The sequence below is a fragment of the Notechis scutatus genome, chromosome 1 (assembly GCF_049901735.1).
Source record: "Notechis scutatus isolate UNSWTSFEM ecotype Mainland chromosome 1, rNotScu1.2, whole genome shotgun sequence".
Lineage (NCBI taxonomy): Eukaryota > Metazoa > Chordata > Lepidosauria > Squamata > Elapidae > Notechis > Notechis scutatus.
Genome location: NC_142009.1, coordinates 336,402,611 through 336,420,744, shown reverse-complemented (window position 1 = coordinate 336,420,744; position 18,134 = coordinate 336,402,611). Strand labels below are relative to the sequence as shown.

Sequence of the window (18,134 nt, the reverse complement as noted above, 5' to 3'; positions counted from 1 at the left end):
GCTGGGAAGCAAGACCAAGAAAGTCCCACTTGGCCAAAGGAGATCTTTGAAAAGACTGGTGAAAGACTTCCAGAGTTAGGAGGCCCAAGCAGGGATGGGATTCATCCAGTTTAGACCGGTTCGAGCAAACCGGATGTTAAATTTACATCTGGTTCGGCGAGCCGGTAGTTCAGTGGTGGCTAACCATTTTGGGCCCGTGCCAAAAATTGTGCATGCAAGTGTGCCAGCACCCAAAAGGCAATGCGCGCACCCACATGCCCCCCAATGCATCAGTGCATAATCCCCACCCACCCCCTTACCTGCACTGCGCCTCACAGCTGATTTTCGGCCAGTTTGAGGCCTTTTTCAGCCTCCCGGAGGCTGGAGGAAGGCTTCCTCAGGCTTTGCAGGCTGAAAACTAACCCCGTTTCGTCACTTCCGGTATTTTCGGAAAAACAGGAAGTGACAAAACCGGGCTAGTTTTGAGCCTGCAAAGTTTGCCTGTAGCTTGTGCGCCTGCACAAATGGCTCTGTGTGCCACCTGCCACACGCATGCCGTAAGTTCGCCATCACGGCAGTAGTTGATTCGACCGGCTGGCCCCGCCCACCCCTCCCCTCCCAAAAGTCTCCACACGGCTCATTTTGGATGCAGGTAAGTGCAGGGTTGGTGTGGAGGCTCTGGAAGGGCGAAAAGCAGTGCCTTCCGGAAATCCGGAAACGGGCCTGTTTCTGGCTTCCAGAGGGCCTTTGGAGCCTGGGGGAGGCTGTTTTTGCCCTCCCAGAGGCGCGAGGGAAGCCTCCAGACCCTGGGAAATGCAAAAAAAAAACAGCCCTCCCGGAAGTTCCCGGAGGCGACGCCCACCATGGCCACTGGTAGTGAACCGGTTGCTGGGAATTTTGAATCCCACCCCTGGGCCCAACCATTTTAAACCTTTGGTTTAGTTGTTTCCACAGGTGCCTCTTCTATTCTCGAAGAAGACCAGAGTGCAGAAGTGCAGAGAAAAGCAACAAAAAGTGATTAGGGGACAACATATAAACAACGGTTGCTGGAATTGGGTATGTCTCGTTTAATGAAGAAAAGAAGGACTAGAGGGTGACCTTCCAGTTTTTGAGGGGTGGCCACCAAGAAGGAGAGGGGGTCAAGCTATTCTCCAAAGCACCAGAAGGAAAGATCAGAAGCAACAGATGGAAACTAATCCAAGAGAAATCCAACCTAGAACTAAGGAGGAATTTCCTAACAGTGAGAACAATCAACCAGTGGAACTGCTTGCCACCAGAAGTTGTGGGTGCTCCCAACACTGGAAGTTTTAAAGAAGAGATTGGACCACCATTTGTGTGATTTGGTACAGGCTTTCCTTCCTGAGTTGGGGGTTGGACTCGAAGACCTCCAAGGTCCCTTCTCACTTTGTTATGCTGTCATTAGCAAAGACAACACAAGGCTCTGGAAGTAGCTTGCTGTGTAACCTACCTCTTCAGCCCTTTCAGGGTGAAGAGGGAACCCAAATGGGAGGTGAACACCCTCATTATTTAAGATCTCCAGGGGTTTGGTCCCAGGGTGTTGGACGAGAAGACTTCCACAGTTCTCTTCCAACTCTGTCATTCTGTTCTGTTCAGAAGCAAATCTGGAGGTCATCTCCAAGTGTGATCATCAGAGTTGGCCCTGGTTGCCTTCCACCAAAAACCTTTATAAACCCAGGGATGGGATTCTACCAGTTCGCACCTATTCGCTACAACCGGTTGTTAACGTTCTAAGCAGTTCGGAGAACCGGTTGTTAAAGAAATTACTGGTCTAATCCTGTAAGGAAGGCAGGAAGGAAACATTCTGGTGTTGCTTACAGAAACTGCCTCTCCGTTAACCCTTATTACATTCTTGGCAGGACTAGACTTCCTGTCTCAGGAATGTCTCTGGAATTTTTTCCCCCTCCTTTGCTGGTAGTTTGTGTGGAGTGACCAGTCAAAGTTACAATGGCACTGACAAAAGTGACATGACCATTTTTCACACTTACGACTGTTGCAGCATCCCCACGGTCATGAGAGGCCAGGCGAGGAGATGCGTGCCTTGATGTGAGTGATGTTGAGTTGGCCACGCCCAGCCAGTCACATGATCACCAAGCCATGTCCACCCAGTCACATGACCACCAAGCCACGCCCACTACCTAAGCCACACTCTTAGAACTGGTTGTTAAAAAATTTGAATCTCACCTCTGTAACCACCCCCCTTTCGTTCCTTGGAGACAGTGAAGAGAGGACAGTGGGAAAACCCTAAATTGAAACCGTCCACAACTAAAAAAAAACCAAGAACAACCACACACCACAATCTCATTCTTAAAATAACCACTCCATTGGGTCCAAAGCAGATCCGGAGGTGTGGGGAAAACCCTAAACCAAGGAGTCCACCGTTGAGTCTTGGAAAGATAACACTTCTGGTTTTTCAGATGTTGCCTTCGTCCAACATTTGATTCAGCCCTTCACAGATCCGTTGCAGGTGGGACTGGTAGGGCTCTGAGGAGCTGTAGAGGGCGGACAGGAACTCGTAGTCCGCAAAGTGGTTGAAGACGTGGTTGATGCGAGAATGGGACTTGGCGGTCAAGTGAGTGTTGACGGCTTGGTGGAGGAGGTCACGGCATTCGTTGAGCATGTTGGACATGACCCGCCGGTCAAAAGTGAAGTCCACCTGGTAGAAGCTGACCGCCGTCATGGCTAAAGTGTGGACCTTCTTACGGAAGCGGTCCATCAGGACCAGCTCTTCGACACCGAACTGCTTGTTGCGGTACAGGACGCCCAGCTTCACCACGATCTTGATCAGGTTCTTGATGACCTTCTGGGCTTCTTTGCGGTTGTGCGTGAATTCCTTGGTGACCCGGTAGAGCTCATCCAGGATCTCACTGCTGGTATCGTCGATGAAGATGCTGGCCACATTCTTGGAGGCCATTTTGCTCAGCAGCTTTTTCTGAGCTTGGAGAGCCAAATTCTTAGTGCTGAAGGTGTCCATCTTCCCTGAGAGATATATGGAATAGGGGAGGGAGAGAGAGAAAGGCATCTGTCATCATCACACATCCTCATATTATTGCATCATCATCATTAACATCATCATCATCATCATCATCTATGCAAGAAGGTTGGGACATCACCTGAGGGACATTTGACCCAACTTGACTTGAGTGGGACTGACCTGTTTTAGGACCGTCATGATGTATGACCGTAATGGTCAGCCTCCATCACAGTCCTAATGCCCAGGGCTACGTATAGAGGTGGTCCTTGACGTACAAGGGTTCCTTTAGACAGGCTCAAGATCCAGAAGGATCTTGACAGTCTTGAACGTTGGGCACTATCCAACACAATGAAATTCATGGGTGAACGAAAGATAAAGCCACACTTGGAATTCTGCATCACCACCATGTAAAAAAGAGGCTGAGACTCTGGAAAGAGTGCAGAGAAGAGCAACCAAGAGGATGAGGGGCTTGGAGGCCCAATACATATAAAGAACGGTTGCAGGAACTGGGCATGTCTAGTTTGATGAAGAGAAGGACTCCAACACTGGAAGTTTTTAGGAAGAGACTGGATAGCCATTTGTCTAAAACGTATAGGATTTCCTGCCTGGGCAGGGATTTGGACTAGAAGAAAAAATCCAATTCTGTTATTCTGTTCTGTGCTGTTCTGTTCTGTTCTATTCTGTTCTATTCTATTCTCTCTACTCTACTCTACTCTACTCCATATATTCCATTCCATTCCATTCTATTCCATATATTCTATTCTATTCTATTCTATTCTATTCTATTCTATTCTATTCTATTCTATTCTATTCTATTCTATTCTATTCTCTCTACTCTACTCTACTCCATATATTCCATTCCATTCCATTCCATATATTCTATTCTATTCTATTCTATTCTATTCTATTCTATTCTATTCTATTCTATTCTATTCTATTCTACTCTACTCTACTCTACTCTACTCTACTCTACTCTACTGTCTACTCTACTTTACTCCATATATTCCATTCCATTCTATTCTATTCTATTCTATTCTATTCTGTTCTGTTCTGTTCTGTTCTGTTCTGTTCTGTTCTGTTCTATTCTATTTACTCTACTCTACTCTACTCCACTCCATATATTCCATTCCATTCTATTCCATATATTCTATTCTGTTCTATTCTATTTACTCTACTCTATTCTACTCTGTTCTACTCTACTCTACTCTACTCTACTCTCTACTCTACTCTACTTTACTCCATATATTCCATTCCATTCCATTCCATTCCATTCCATTCCGTTCCGTTCCGTTCCATTCTGTTCTGTTCTGTTCTATTCTATTTACTCTACTCTACTCTACTCCACTCCATATATTCCATTCCATTCTATTCCATATATTCTATTCTGTTCTATTCTATTTACTCTACTCTATTCTACTCTGTTCTACTCTACTCTACTCTACTCTCTACTCTACTCTACTTTACTCCATATATTCCATTCCATTCCATTCCATTCCATTCCATATATTCTATTCTATTCTATTCTATTCTATTCTATTCTATTCTATTCTATTCTATTCTATTCTATTCTATTCTATTCTATCCTATTCTATCCTATCCTATCCTATCCTATCCTACTCTATTCTTCATGCCAATATTCTATTCTAATTCTATTCTATTCTATTCTATTCTATTCTATTCTATTCTGGCTTCAATCAATCAGAAAAGAGCTGGGAGGGACCTTGGAGGTCGTCTAGTCCAGCCCTCTGTTCAAGCAGGAGACCCTACACCATTTCAGACAAATGGCTGTCCAATTTCTTAAAAACCTCCAGTGATGGAGCACCCACAACTCCTGGTGGCAAGCAGTTCCACTGGTTAATTGTCCTCCCTGTCAGTAAATTTCTCCTTTTTTCTAAGTTGCTTCTCTCCTTGATGAGTTTCCATCCATTGTTTCTTGTCCTGCCTTCAGGTGCTTTGGAAAATAAGTTGACCCTTGTCCTCTTCTTTGGGGGCAGCCCCTCAAATATTGAAATATTCTCTCTCTGCTCTGTTTTCCAGCATGTCCCCAGAGGGTTAAGCGTACAAACCTCCCCAAAAGTGGAAAGACACCGCAAACCACATTTTTATTCTTGCCAAGTGTCAAATTTGATTCAAAGGCAGAAAGAAAGGCAGGGAGGGAGGGGAAAGAGAGAGAAAGAAACAGAGACAGAGAGACACAGACACAGAGAGAGAGAGAGACAGAGAGAGACAGAGACACACACACAGAGAGAGAGACACACACACAGAGAGACACACACACACAGAGGAGATACACAGAGATCGAGAGAGACAGGGAGACAGAGAGAGAGAAAGAGACACAGAGAGACATAGAGAGACACAGAGACAGAAAGAGAGACAGAGAGAGAAAAGAGACATACAGAGACAGAGAGACAGAGACAGAGTAAGAGACACACACATCGAGAAAGAATGAATTCTGATAAAAAAAAATGGGCAGCCTCATATTGCAAATTCCTCTCTCTTTCTAAAGTTTAACCACAACTTGCGTCCTGCCGTCAGCTTATCTTGCTGCTTTCCCTTCCCCCCAAGACAAGCATGCTTATAAAAATGACGTTTTAAGACCAACAGATCTACTGTTCCCTTGGCGAGAACAGTAACAACAATTTCAGAGCAATTAAGAATAACAAACAAAAAATGCACGCAGCGCCAGAATTGAGATATTGCCACAAAGAAACTGAAGAAACAGGGAATCGCCTGGTTAGCCCCTGTAAGAAGTTTGCAAAAACAACGGCGTAGCAAAGTAGCAACGATGGTGCATTGGAAGATCCGCAAGAAATAATATTTGCCTGCAGGCAAACCGGTGGGACCATAAAATAGAGAAAATAATAGAAAAAGAACAAGCTAAAATGCTCTGGAACTTTAGAATTCAAACAGACAGGCATCTGCCACATAACACCTCAGACTGAGAGAGAGAGAAAGAGAGAGAGGGAGGGAGGGAGGGAGGAGAGATGATAAATAGATTGATAATAGATGATAGATTGATAGATGATAGATAGATAGATAGATAGATAGATAGATAGATAGATAGATAGATAGATAGATAGGATTAGAGATAGATAGATAGATAGATAGATAGATAGATAGATAGATAGATAGATAGATAGATAGATAGATAGATAGATAGATAGATAGATAGGATTAGAGATAGATAGATAGATAGATAGATAGATAGATAGATAGATAGATAGATAGATAGATAGATAGATAGATAGATAGATAGATAGATAGATAGATAGATAGATAGATAGATAGATAGATAGATAGATAGATAGATAGATAGATAGATGGATGGATAGATAGATAGATAGATAGATAGATAGAGATAGATAGATAGATAGATAGATAGATAGATAGATAGATAGATAGATAGATAGATAGATAGATAGATAGATAGATGATAGATAGATAGATAGATAGGATTAGAGATAGATAGATAGATAGATAGATAGATAGATAGATAGATAGATAGAGATAGGATTAGAGATAGATAGATAGATAGATAGATAGATAGATAGATAGATAGATGGATAGACAGACAGACAGACAGACAGAGACAGACAGATAGATAGATAGATAGATGATAGATAGGATTAGAGATAGATAGATAGGATTAGAGATAGATAGATAGATAGATAGGATTACAGATAGATAGATAGATAGATAGATAGATAGATAGATAGATAGATAGATAGATAGATAGATAGATGCCATGTTTTCACAAAAAATAAGACCCAGTTTTATTTTCATTTGGACTCCAAAATAAGCACTAGGGCTTATTTTGGGGGATGTCTTATTTTTCCCCCCATGTATTGGAGGCCCACTTGTTCTGCTTGCTCACGGTGGGGTAGGAGGCCAGTGCTGTGGCCACACAGCAGGGGGGGTAGAGCTGCCCCATGCACCCCGCATTAACTTACCTCAGGGACCCTCTCAGCCAGGCCACCCAGGCCCCAATACTTGCCTCACCTCGTGGCGGTGGCTCCAGCAGCCCCGTCCAGCAGGATCCTGCATGGCTGCCGAGCCACTTCTTCTGCTTGCTTGTGGCCACAACGGAGCAGGAGGCTGAGCAATGCGACGCTGCCGCAGCCATGAGACAATCGTGAGGGCACGGATGGCCTGGTTGTGAGGGCCCTGTGGTAAGCCAGTGTGGGACTCATGGAGCGGCTCCACTCCGCCTTCACCACACCTCATATTGATGGCACCGTGAGGAACCAGCACAGAATGGGCGGGCAGCTGGCTGCGCAGGTGCTTAAGTAGGGTTTATGTTTTTTTTGGGGGGGGGGAGGGCTTATAGCACCACACTTAGACTTATATACCGCTTCACAGTGCTTTACAGTCCTCTCTAAGTGGTTTTACAGAGTCAGCCTCTTGCCCCCAACAATCTGGGTCCTTGTTTTACCGACCTTGGAAGGATGGAAGGCTGAGTCAACCTTGAGCCTGGTGGGATTTGAACTGCCCAAATTGCAGGAAGCCGTTAGTCAGCAGGAATGGCCTGCAATATAGCACTCTAACCACTGTGCTCTATATTAGGCACACACGTAAAAAAAAAGACATGCTAGGGTTTATTTTCAGGATAGGTCTTATTTTGGGGGAAATGGATAGATAGATAGATAGATAGATAGATAGATAGATAGATAGATAGATAGATAGATAGATAGAATTAGAGATAGATAGGTATGTAGGTAGGTAGGTAGGTAGGTAGGTAGGATGGATAGAGATAGATAGATAGATAGATAGATAGATAGATAGATAGATAGATAGATAGATAGATAGATAGATGATAGATAGATAGACAGACAGATATGGATGGACGGATGATAACAATAACACTTAGACTTATATACTATCTTATAGTGCTTTACAGCCCTCTCTAAGTGGTTTTACAGAGTCAGCCCCCAACAATCTGGGTCCTCGTTTTACCGACCTTGGAAGGATGGAAGGCTGAGTCAACCTTGAGCCTGGTGGGATTCGAACTGCCAAATTACAGGCAGCCGATAGTCAGCAGAAGTAGCCTGCAGAACTGCACTCTTAACCACTGCGACACTGAGGCTCTATATTAGGCCCATGCATAAAAAAAAACCACGGAAGGACAAAAGGTAGAGTCCAACTTGATCCGGTCAGGATCGAACCTGCTGGCAATGGGCAGAATTAGCCTCCAATGTTGCATTCTGACCACCAGGCCTTAGAGATCGCCTTGCAAGGAGAAGCCAGCCTATGTTTTTAACTCCAGAGGGATGCGCATTGTGGCCAGCCCGCGTTCCGTGAAATAAAAACCACCATCTGTATGAGCTCACCCGGCTCAGTAAGGATCCAAACCAGCGGAAGGTTCCTGAAACCGGCAATCAGTTTGACTCAGTATGGAATCCGTTCGATAATTAGAGGCTTAGAAACAAGCAAACAAACCCAATTCCCAGCACTCAGATTCTGCTCGGATCTGAACCACCCGATAATTACAGCGGTTTGGTCAGACGTCAATTTGGCTGAGGACTCAGAATTCAGCTGTGTATCTACGCTGCTTTTGGCCAAAGCATCGGCACAGCTCAGAATAATAGAGTTGGAAGGGACCTTGGAGGTCTTCTAGTCCAACCAGGAGACCCTATGCCAGTGGTTGGCTAATCTTTTGGGGTTCCTGTGCCAAAAATTGTGCACCCGCTTGCACGCTCGCACTCGCGTGCCAGCACCCAGAAGGCAATGTGCGTGTAATCCCCACCCACCCCCACTGCCCCCTTACCTGCACTGCGCCTCACAGCTGATTTTTCAGCGGTTTGGGCCTTTTCGGCCTCCCAGAAGCTTGTGGAAGGCTTCTGCAGGCTTTGCAGGCCGAAAACTAGCCCCATTTCGTCACTTCCGGTATTTTCGGAAAAACAGGAAGTGACGAAAGCGGGCTAGTTTTCAGCCTGCAGAAGCCTTCCTCAAGGCTTTGGGAGGCTGAAAAAGGCCTCAAACCGGCCGAAAATCCGCTGTGAGGGCACGCATGCCCAGTGAGGTAAGTTTGCCTGCAGCTCGCATGGCAACACAAATGGACTCTGCATGCCACCTGTGGCATGTGTGCCATAGGTTCGCCATCACGGCCCTGGACCATTTCACAGAAATGTCCAATCTCTTCTTGAAAACCTCCAATGATGAAGCGCCCACAACTCAAGCAGTTTCAATGGTTAATTGTCCTCCCTGTTAGGACGTTTCTTCTTCATTTCAGGTTGCTTCTCTCCTTGAAGAGAAGAAAAGGACCAGGGGAGACATGGTTGCAGTCTTCCCACATTTGAGGGGCTGCCCCAGAGAGGAGGGAAGGGGTCAAGCTATTTTCTAAAGCGCCAGTAGGCCACACAAGGAATGATGGATGGAAACTGAACAAGGAGAGATTCAACCTGGAAATAAGGAGAAACTTTCTGACAGTGAGAACAATCCACCCATGGAACAGAAGTTGCCTTCGGAAGTTGTGGGAGCTTCATCACTGAAGGCTTTCAAGAAGAGACTGGACTGCCATCTGTCAGAAATGGTGTAGGGTCTCCTCTTGGGAGTGGGGTTGGACTAGATGACCTACAAGGTACCTTCTGACTCTGATTATCTGTTCTGTTATCTTCTTTGTTTAGTGTCCATCCATTAGTACTTGTCCTGCCTTCAGGTGATTGGGAGAATATGTTGACCCCTTCTTCTTTGGGGCAACCCCTTAGTTATTGGAAGAAAAGAAAGGAAAGGGGAAGGGGATCTATTTATCTATCTATTTATTTTATTTTATTTTTTATTTTTGTCAATTGCTGACAAGATAATAGGTATAAGTAAAAACATGGTTATGAATACATGGATACATATAAGAATAATAAGAGAAACAATAGGACAGGGACGGTAGGCACGTTGGTGCGCTTATGCACGCCCCCTACAGACCTCTTAGGAAAGGGGTGAGGTCAATAGTAGACAGTCTAAGGTTAAAGTTTTTGGGGTTTGGGGAAGAGACTACAGAGTCAGGTAGAGTCTTCCAGACATTGACCACTCTGTTGCTGAAGTCGTATTTCCTGCAATCAAGTTTGGTGCGATTAACCTTGAGTTTGTATCTATTGTGTGCTCTTGTATTGTTATGGTTGAAGCTGAAGTATTCATTGACAGGTAGGACATTGCAATGTATGATTTTATATACTATACTTAGATCGGACCGAAGGCGGAGTAATTCAAGGTTTTCTAGGTCTAGAATTTCGAGTCTGATGGCATAAGGTATTCTACAACCAGTAGAGGAGTGGAGAACTCTTCTTGTGAAATATTTCTGGACTTTCTCAACTGTGCAAATATCAGATACATAATGCAGGTTCCAGATTGATGAGCTGCATTCGAGTATTGGTCTAGCAAATGTTTTGTATGCTCTAGTTATTAGTGTAATATTACCAGAGAAAAAGCTACGTAGGATTAGGTTAACAACTCTTAACGCCTTTTTGGCTGTGTAGTTACAGTGGGCTCTAGCACTTAGATCATTAGAGATGAGTACTCCAAGGTCCTTGACAGAGTTTGGATCATTAACAAGGTTTTGACTATTCAGCTTGCATTTTATTTTCTGATTTTTTTTGCCAATATGTAGGACAGAGCATTTATTTGTTGAGATTTGAAGTTGCCATTTTTTTGACCATTCTGATACATAGTCGACGTCTTTTTGAAGGGTAGCAGTATTGTCTGTGGTATTGAACAGCTTTACATCATCAGCAAAAAGAACACAGTTGCTCTTAATATGTTCACAGAGGTCATTTATGTATGTACTTATCATCTATCTATCTATCTATCTATCTATCTATCTATCTATCATCTATCTATCTATCTATCTATCTATCATATATCTATCATCTATCTATCTATCAATCTATCTATCTATCTATCTATCTATCTATCTCTCTTATCTCTCTCTCTCTCTCTCTCTATCTATCTATCTATCATCATCTATCTATCTTATCTATCTATCTATCTATCTATCTATCTATCTATCTATCTATCTATCTATCTATCATCTATATCTATCTATCTATCTTTATCTACCTACCTATCTATCATCTATCATCTATCTATCTTTATCTACCTACCTACCTATCTACCTACCTGTCTATCTATCTTTATCTACCTACCTATCTACCTACCCATCTATCTATCTTTATCTACCTACCTATCTATCATCTATCATCTATCTATCTTTATCTACCTACCTACCTATCTATCTACCTGTCTATCTATCTTTATCTACCTACCTATCTATCATCTATCATCTATCTATCTTTATCTACCTACCTACCTATCTACCTACCTGTCTATCTATCTTTATCTACCTACCTATCTATCATCTATCTATTTTATCTACCTACCTATCTACCTACCTATCTATCTATCTATCTATCTATCTATCTATCTATCTATCTATCTATCTATCTATCTATCTATCTATCTATCTATCTATCTATCTATCTATCTATCTATCTATCTATCTTTCCATGTATCCACTTATCTCTTTCTCTCTCTCTCTCTTCTGCCTATCTACAATTTCTCTCTCTCTCCCTCCCTCCCTCCCCCCCCTCTCTCGCATTGGACAGCTGAAACTTTAGCCATGACCCATAAATCCAGTCCCCCACCCCACCCCTGCAGGACACGTCCTCTTCTTCCTTCTGTCCCATCTCCTCACCTCCCTTTCCCTAATTCCACCCACTGGAGTTTTGCACCTTGGTTGCTTTTTCCGAGTCTTCGCAAAATAAACCCCCCTCACCCCACCCCCGCTTTCGTCCCTGGGAAACGTAAACCCTGCGCCACGGCCTCCCGGCGGAATGAATTTTTCATGGAGGCGCAGGGGAAAAAAACAACACCTCTCTTAATAATTTACAGGCCAGCCTGGGGGAGGAAGAGTCCGAAACCAATTGATAGGGTCGTGTTTTCCAACCTGGGCATCGGGAAGAATGGGTGGGGGGACTTCAACTCCCAGAATTCCTCAGCCAGGCTGGCTGGGGAATTCTGGGAATTGAAGTCTACCTATTCTTCCCCGTCACCAAGGTCGAACACCACTCTTTTAAGGTTAGGGAAGCTTCCCAACTTGATTTGAAATCCGAAGATTCAAGTCCCATCTGGGTTGTGCTCAGGGGTGGGATTCAGCCGGTTTGGACCCGTTCCGGTTGAAGCGTGCGCGCTCATCAAACTGTCTGTGACACTAGTTCCGTGATGGGGAACCTATGGCTTGCAAGCCAGAGGTGGCACGCAGCCATCACCCCAGCTCAGCTCTACCATGCATGCATGCGCGTGCCTCTCGCTGGCCGTGCATGTGGGGAGCATACCATACAGCCGTTTCCTCGCTGAATTCCTCCGTTCGTTTGTCCCCACACAAAAGCTGATGCTTCCCTTGATAATATATGATGTGTTTTGCATCGTTCTCTGTGCATTTGTATTTCTATTCAACGTGTCCATAAACATTCTGTACAGTTGTATGTGTTCATATATGTGCAGTCGCACTTATCCTTGTGTGCTCGTGTAGATACATTTTGTTGTGTTTTCCACGGACATAACCATAGATGCCTTGCATATTTGCATACGTATATCTATATTTCGCTGTTGTTTTGCACTTCTGGTGGGATGCTAACTGCATTTCGTTGCCCGTATCCATGGCAATGACAAAAAAGTTGAATCTAATCTAATCCAATAGGGCGCATGTTCGGGGAGGCACATGCATGTGGGGGGGGCAGGATGCATGCACTGGAACATGTGTGCATGTGTGGGGGATGGGGCGCATGCATGGGGCACGCACGCATGCCGGGGGTGTATGCACATGTGCACGAGACATGCACGTATTGCATTTTGGGGATGCACGGGCACATGCTTTGGGCATTTGTTGCCGAAAAAGTTAGCCATCCCTGCACTAGTTGAATCCCACCACGGGTTGTGCTCTCCAAAATTTATTTCTTTGTTTGTTAAATTTAGATGCCACCTGTCTCGCTCACTGACCCCGGGACAATGCCACTGTTTTAAGTCCATGCCAGTTGCCAAGCGTTCTGAATTTGGATCACACGTGACCCTTACGGTCATAAGCCTGAAAAACGGTCGTCGGTCCCTTTTTCTCAGGACCGGCGCAACTTCAAAGAGTCACTCAACCCATGTTGGCGATTCCCCTGGCCATTTGCCCCGGCCCGGAAGAGCCCCACTGCACATGAGTGTGCGCGCCGCCGCCTGACAGCTGATCATCAGGTACCTGGTGCACATGCGCAGCGGGGCGGAGGAGGGTGCACGGGAGATGCGTGCGCCTGTGCAGAGAGTGGAGATTGTGCGTGCCTGCGCATAGTCACTGTGCATGAGGGGGGATCATGCGCGCATGTGCAGAGATGTATGGCATTCAAGGGGGGGTCACACAACCATGCTCAGGGGACGTGGGGGTCCCCAACACGCCTTGCCTTCTGGGTGCTGGTCTGCGATCGCACACAAGCAAGTGCGCACTCAATTATCGGCACGGGAGCCGAAAAACGTTAGCCGTCACTGCACTAAACGAACGGCCGTAAGCCCAGGACTTCCTTGTGACGATCGTTCCGCCTTGTGACGATCTTTCCTTTCATAAGCTGTCATTTATTTTTGCTTGTGTTTGTTTTATATGTCACACTTCATCTTTTAATTGCCACTCTGGAACGGCACGCCCTAACATTGTATGACTGCCCTCAAACACTGCGTGGGTAAACTTTTGATTTTCTCCACCCTTATTTGCAGGGTGGAGTTGAGGCCAGGTGGTTTTGCCGGTTGTGTCCGGTCACAAACTTCTCCGAGGCCAGATTCTACCCAAGGGTGGGATTCAACCGGTGTAACAACCGGTTCACACAAACCGGTCTGTACCGGCTGAATCCCACCCCTGATACTCCCTACAGTATGGAATACAAGGAGCTCTCGACTTACTGCCAGAATCGAGGCCAGATAAATGGCTCCAGATAACAGAGAATCAGAGTTGGAAGGGACCTTGTAGGTCATCTAGTCCAACCCCCCCGCCCAAGAAGGAGACCCTACACCATTTCTGACAAATGGCAGTCCAATCTCTTCTTGAAAGTCTCAAGTTATGATGCTCCCACAACTTCCAAAGGCAACTTCCGTTCCATGGGTTGATTGTTCTCACTGTCAGAAAGTTTCTCCTTATTTCCAGGTTGAATCTCTCCTTGCGCAGTTTCCATCCATTATTCCTTGTCTGGCCTTTGGGTGCTTTGGAGAATACCTTGACCCCCTTCCCTCCTCTCTGGGGCAGCCCTTCAAATATTGGAAGGCTGCTATCCTGTCTCCCCTGGTCCTTTTCTTTACTAGACTAGCCAAGTCCAGTTCCTGCAACTGTTCATTGTATGATTTAGCCTCCGGTCCCCTCATCAACATGGTTACTCTTCTCTGTACTTTCTGGAGTCTCACCCTCTTTTTTATAGTGTGGTGACCAAAACTGGATGCAGTACTCTAGGTGTGGTCCTACTAAGGCTTTATAGAGTGGTATTAGTACTTCCCTTGATCTTGATTGTATCCCTCTGTTAATGCAACTTAGGGTTGCATTGGCTTTTTTGGCTGCTGCTGCACACGGCTGGCTCCTATTTAGCTTGGTTGTTTACTAAGACTCCAAGATCTCACTCACAGTTCCTGCTATTGAGTCTGTCATCTGCACCTCGATAACTGTCTGGTTTGGTTCTGCAACCCAACAGGACAGACACAGACTTCAGAGGATAATTAGGACTGCAGAAAAAACAATGGCTACCAACCTGCCTTCCATGGAGGGCCTGTATACTGCATGAGTCAAAAAAAGGGCTGTGAAAATATCTCCAGACCCCTCACATCCCGGACATAAACTGTTTCAACTCCTTCCCTCAAAACAACGCTATAGAGCACTGCGCACCAGAACAACTAGACACAAAGGGAGTTTTTTCCCCAAACACCATCACTCTGCTAAACAAATAATTCCCTCAACACTGTCCAACTATTTACAAAGTCTGCACTACTATTACTATTAATCTTCTCATCACTCCTTATCACCCATCCCCTCCCACTTGTGACTGGATGACTGTAACTTTGCCGCTTGTTTATCCTTACGATTTGTATTGACTGTTAACTAATATGATGTGTTTGCTTATTGTACCCTGTGATTATTATTAAGTGTTGGACCTGATGATTCTCGACTCTTGACAAATTTATCTTTTCTTTTATGTATACTGAGAGTATTTAAACCAAGACAAATTCCTTGTGTGTCCAATTACGCATGGCCAATAAAGTATTCTATTCTATTCTATTCTATTCTATTCTATTCTATTCTATTCTATTCTATTCTATTCTATTCTACTCTACTCTACTCTACTCTACTCTATTCTATTATGTAATTCTATTATTCTATTCTATTCTATTATGTTATTCTATTCTATTCTATTCCTTATTCATTCTATTCTATTCTATTCTATTCTATTATGTAATTCTATTCTATTATGTAATTCTATTCTATTCTATTCCTTATTCATTCTATTCTATTCTATTATGTAATTCTATTCTATTATGTAATTCTATTCTAGTCTATTCTATTCCTTATTCATTCTATTCTATTCTAGTCTATTCTATTCTATTCTATTATGTAATTCTATTCTATTATGTAATTCTATTCTATTCTATTCTATTCTATTTCTTATTCATTCTATTCTATTCTAGTCTATTCTAGTCTATTCTAGTCTATTCTAGTCTAGTCTAGTCTATTCTATTCTATTCTATTCTATTCTATTCTATTCTATTCTATTCTATTCTAGTCTAGTCTAGTCTAGTCTAGTCTAGTCTAGTCTAGTCTGTTCTGTTCCTTATTCATTCCATTCTATATTCCTATCCTATCCTATCCTATCCTATCCTATCCTATCCTATCCTATCCTATCCTATTCTATTGAGTCTCGTTTCACCCAATCTATATGTGTACTTTTGGTTTTTCTTGCCCAAGTGTAGGACTTTCCTTTTCTCTATATTGAATTCCATTTTATTAGATACGGCCCAGTGTTCGAGTTTGTCAAGATCCATCTGGATCTTGAGTTGATCTTCTTGGGTGTTGACTATTCTTGCCAACTTAGTATCATCTGCAAATTTGGTAAGTTCCCCTTCTATTCCCTCATCTAAGTCATTAATTAAGATATTGAAGAGTCCTGGGCCTAAGACGGAACCTAAGCCCAAAATGTATGTGGCTGAATGAGACATTTGTTAAGGTGTTTTGCCTCATTTTACGACCTTTCTGTCTGCCATTAAGTGAATCGCGCCACCATGAAGCTCGTAATGTGGTTGTGAAACGAATCTGGCTCCCACCCCCCCGGATTTTGCTGATTGGAAGCTCACAAAAAGGGTTCACATGAACTCGGGACACGACAACTGTCATGAGTCCATGCCAGTTTCCAAGCCTCTGAATTTTGATCATATGAGTCAGTCAACATGGTTGTTAAGTGGCTTCCCCGTTGACGTGGCTTGTGAGAAGGTCGCAAAAGGGGATCATGTGACATCACAACCCCCTCAGGAATGGTAAGGATCATAAATATGGACTACAGGGAGTCCTCGACTTACAACAGTTTATTTAGTGACTGTTCAAAGTTACCACAACACTGAAAAAAGGGACTTACGACCATTTTTCACACGTATGACTGTTACAGCTTAGTCACATGGTTAAAATTCAGGCAATGACTTATATTTATGATGGTGTGATGACCCAGGGTGTGGCACAAAAGCAACAAAGTCACAAAAGTAGGTAAAGTCCCCTTCATACCTCTAGCTTGGCCCCCAATGTCCAGTTATCCTTGGCTGGAGAAAAAAAACTCTCCCAAGAACAGTTTTTAAAGGGAAGATATTCTGTCTGAACCCAAAGTACATATAAATTATAAATAAAAACCAACACAAACCACTTGCTGCAGCAATTAACTGCAGCTGCAGCTAATGAAAGGGGATCAGGGCCTTTTCCTCCCCCCTAAACCACGCAACCCATGTTGCTCCCTTCTGCGTTCCTCCCTGCGTGCCCTAGGATGAAGAGGAGGTGGGCCTAGGTCTTCCTCTAAATGCCCAGCCGGACTGTGCCCTTCCCAAGTTTCTTCCACCGCCACCGGAGCCACACTCCCACTCTCTGTCAGCTGTTCCACCTCTCCCTCAGAATCAGATTCCAGCTGGGGCACAACAGATAGTCGCAGTGTCCCGGGGTCCCGTGATCCTCTTTTGCGACCACCTGACAAGCTAAGTCCATGGGGGAGCAAGCTGCACTTAACAACCATGTTACTCATTTAACAAGTGGAGTTCTTCACTTATCAACAAATGTTTCACCTCACAACTGAAATTTGGGCCTCAATTGTGATTGTAAGTTGAAGACTCCCTGTGATTGCCAAGCATCCGAATTATGACTACGTGATCATGGGAATGCTGCAACGGTCATAAGTGTGAGAAACAGTCGCAAGTCCTTCCCCCCCCCCCGTGCCACCGTAACTTCAAAGGGTCCCTAAATGAACGGCCGTGAGTCAATGTCTACCAAGCTAAGCGAGGCGTTTGCTTAGTGAGCATTGTCCCTTTCTCGCCGCCTTTGTTAAATGAAGCACTGCCATTTTTTTAAGTTAGTCTCATGGTCGTTAAATGAACCTGGCTCATACGCCCACCCCTGGTTGACTTTGCTTATTGGAAGGTCCCCAAAGGTGATCACGTGACCCGGAGATGCTGCGACCATCGGTTGCCAAGCGGGTGAATTTTGGTCATGTGACCACGGGGAAATGGGGGAATTGTTTTGAAAAACGGTGGTAAGCAGGGGGTGGGATGCTGGAGGGCTTGGGAGGGCCCCTAGCTAAGTCTCTGTGGGGCTCAGAGAGCCCCCAATTACTTCAGAAAGACAAGCAGCAAGGAAAAGCTCTTAATAGGCTTAATTGAACTTCTGGGCGTTCAGCCAAGAGCATTTCACACCGTGTCACAGTGTGGCAAGCTAGATAAACAATCCACTCAGCACTTTCTTGTGAGAGCCATGGAGAAAAATCAGATCAACTAGCCCCGTGATGGCGAACCTGTGGCACGCAGAGCCATTTGTGCTGGCATGTGAGCTGCAGGCAAATTTACCTGACTGCACATGCGCGCACCTCCCAGCTGATTTTCGGCCTGTTTGAGGCCTTTTTTTGGCATCCCAGAGGCTCGAGGA

The 18,134-nt window shown here is 44.4% G+C and overlaps 1 protein-coding gene across 3 annotated transcripts in view; it reads right to left on the bottom strand.

Moving 5' to 3' along the window:
• Nucleotides 1-2,296: 2,296 nt before the first annotated feature.
• TIPE1 (TNF alpha induced protein 8 like 1) overlaps nucleotides 2,297-18,134 on the bottom strand; it is a 21,793-nt gene continuing 5,955 nt past the window's right edge. For 2 of the 3 annotated variants that reach the window (XM_087952132.1, XM_087952128.1), the window contains exon 2: nucleotides 2,297-2,976. In XM_087952132.1, the coding sequence (XP_087808258.1) occupies nucleotides 2,411-2,971 (561 nt within the window). In that variant the 5' untranslated portion in view covers nucleotides 2,972-2,976 and the 3' untranslated portion in view covers nucleotides 2,297-2,410. Of the gene's footprint in view, nucleotides 2,977-8,298; nucleotides 8,363-18,134 lie in introns of those variants that run through there. The other variant, XM_087952138.1, reaches the window with a different exon arrangement.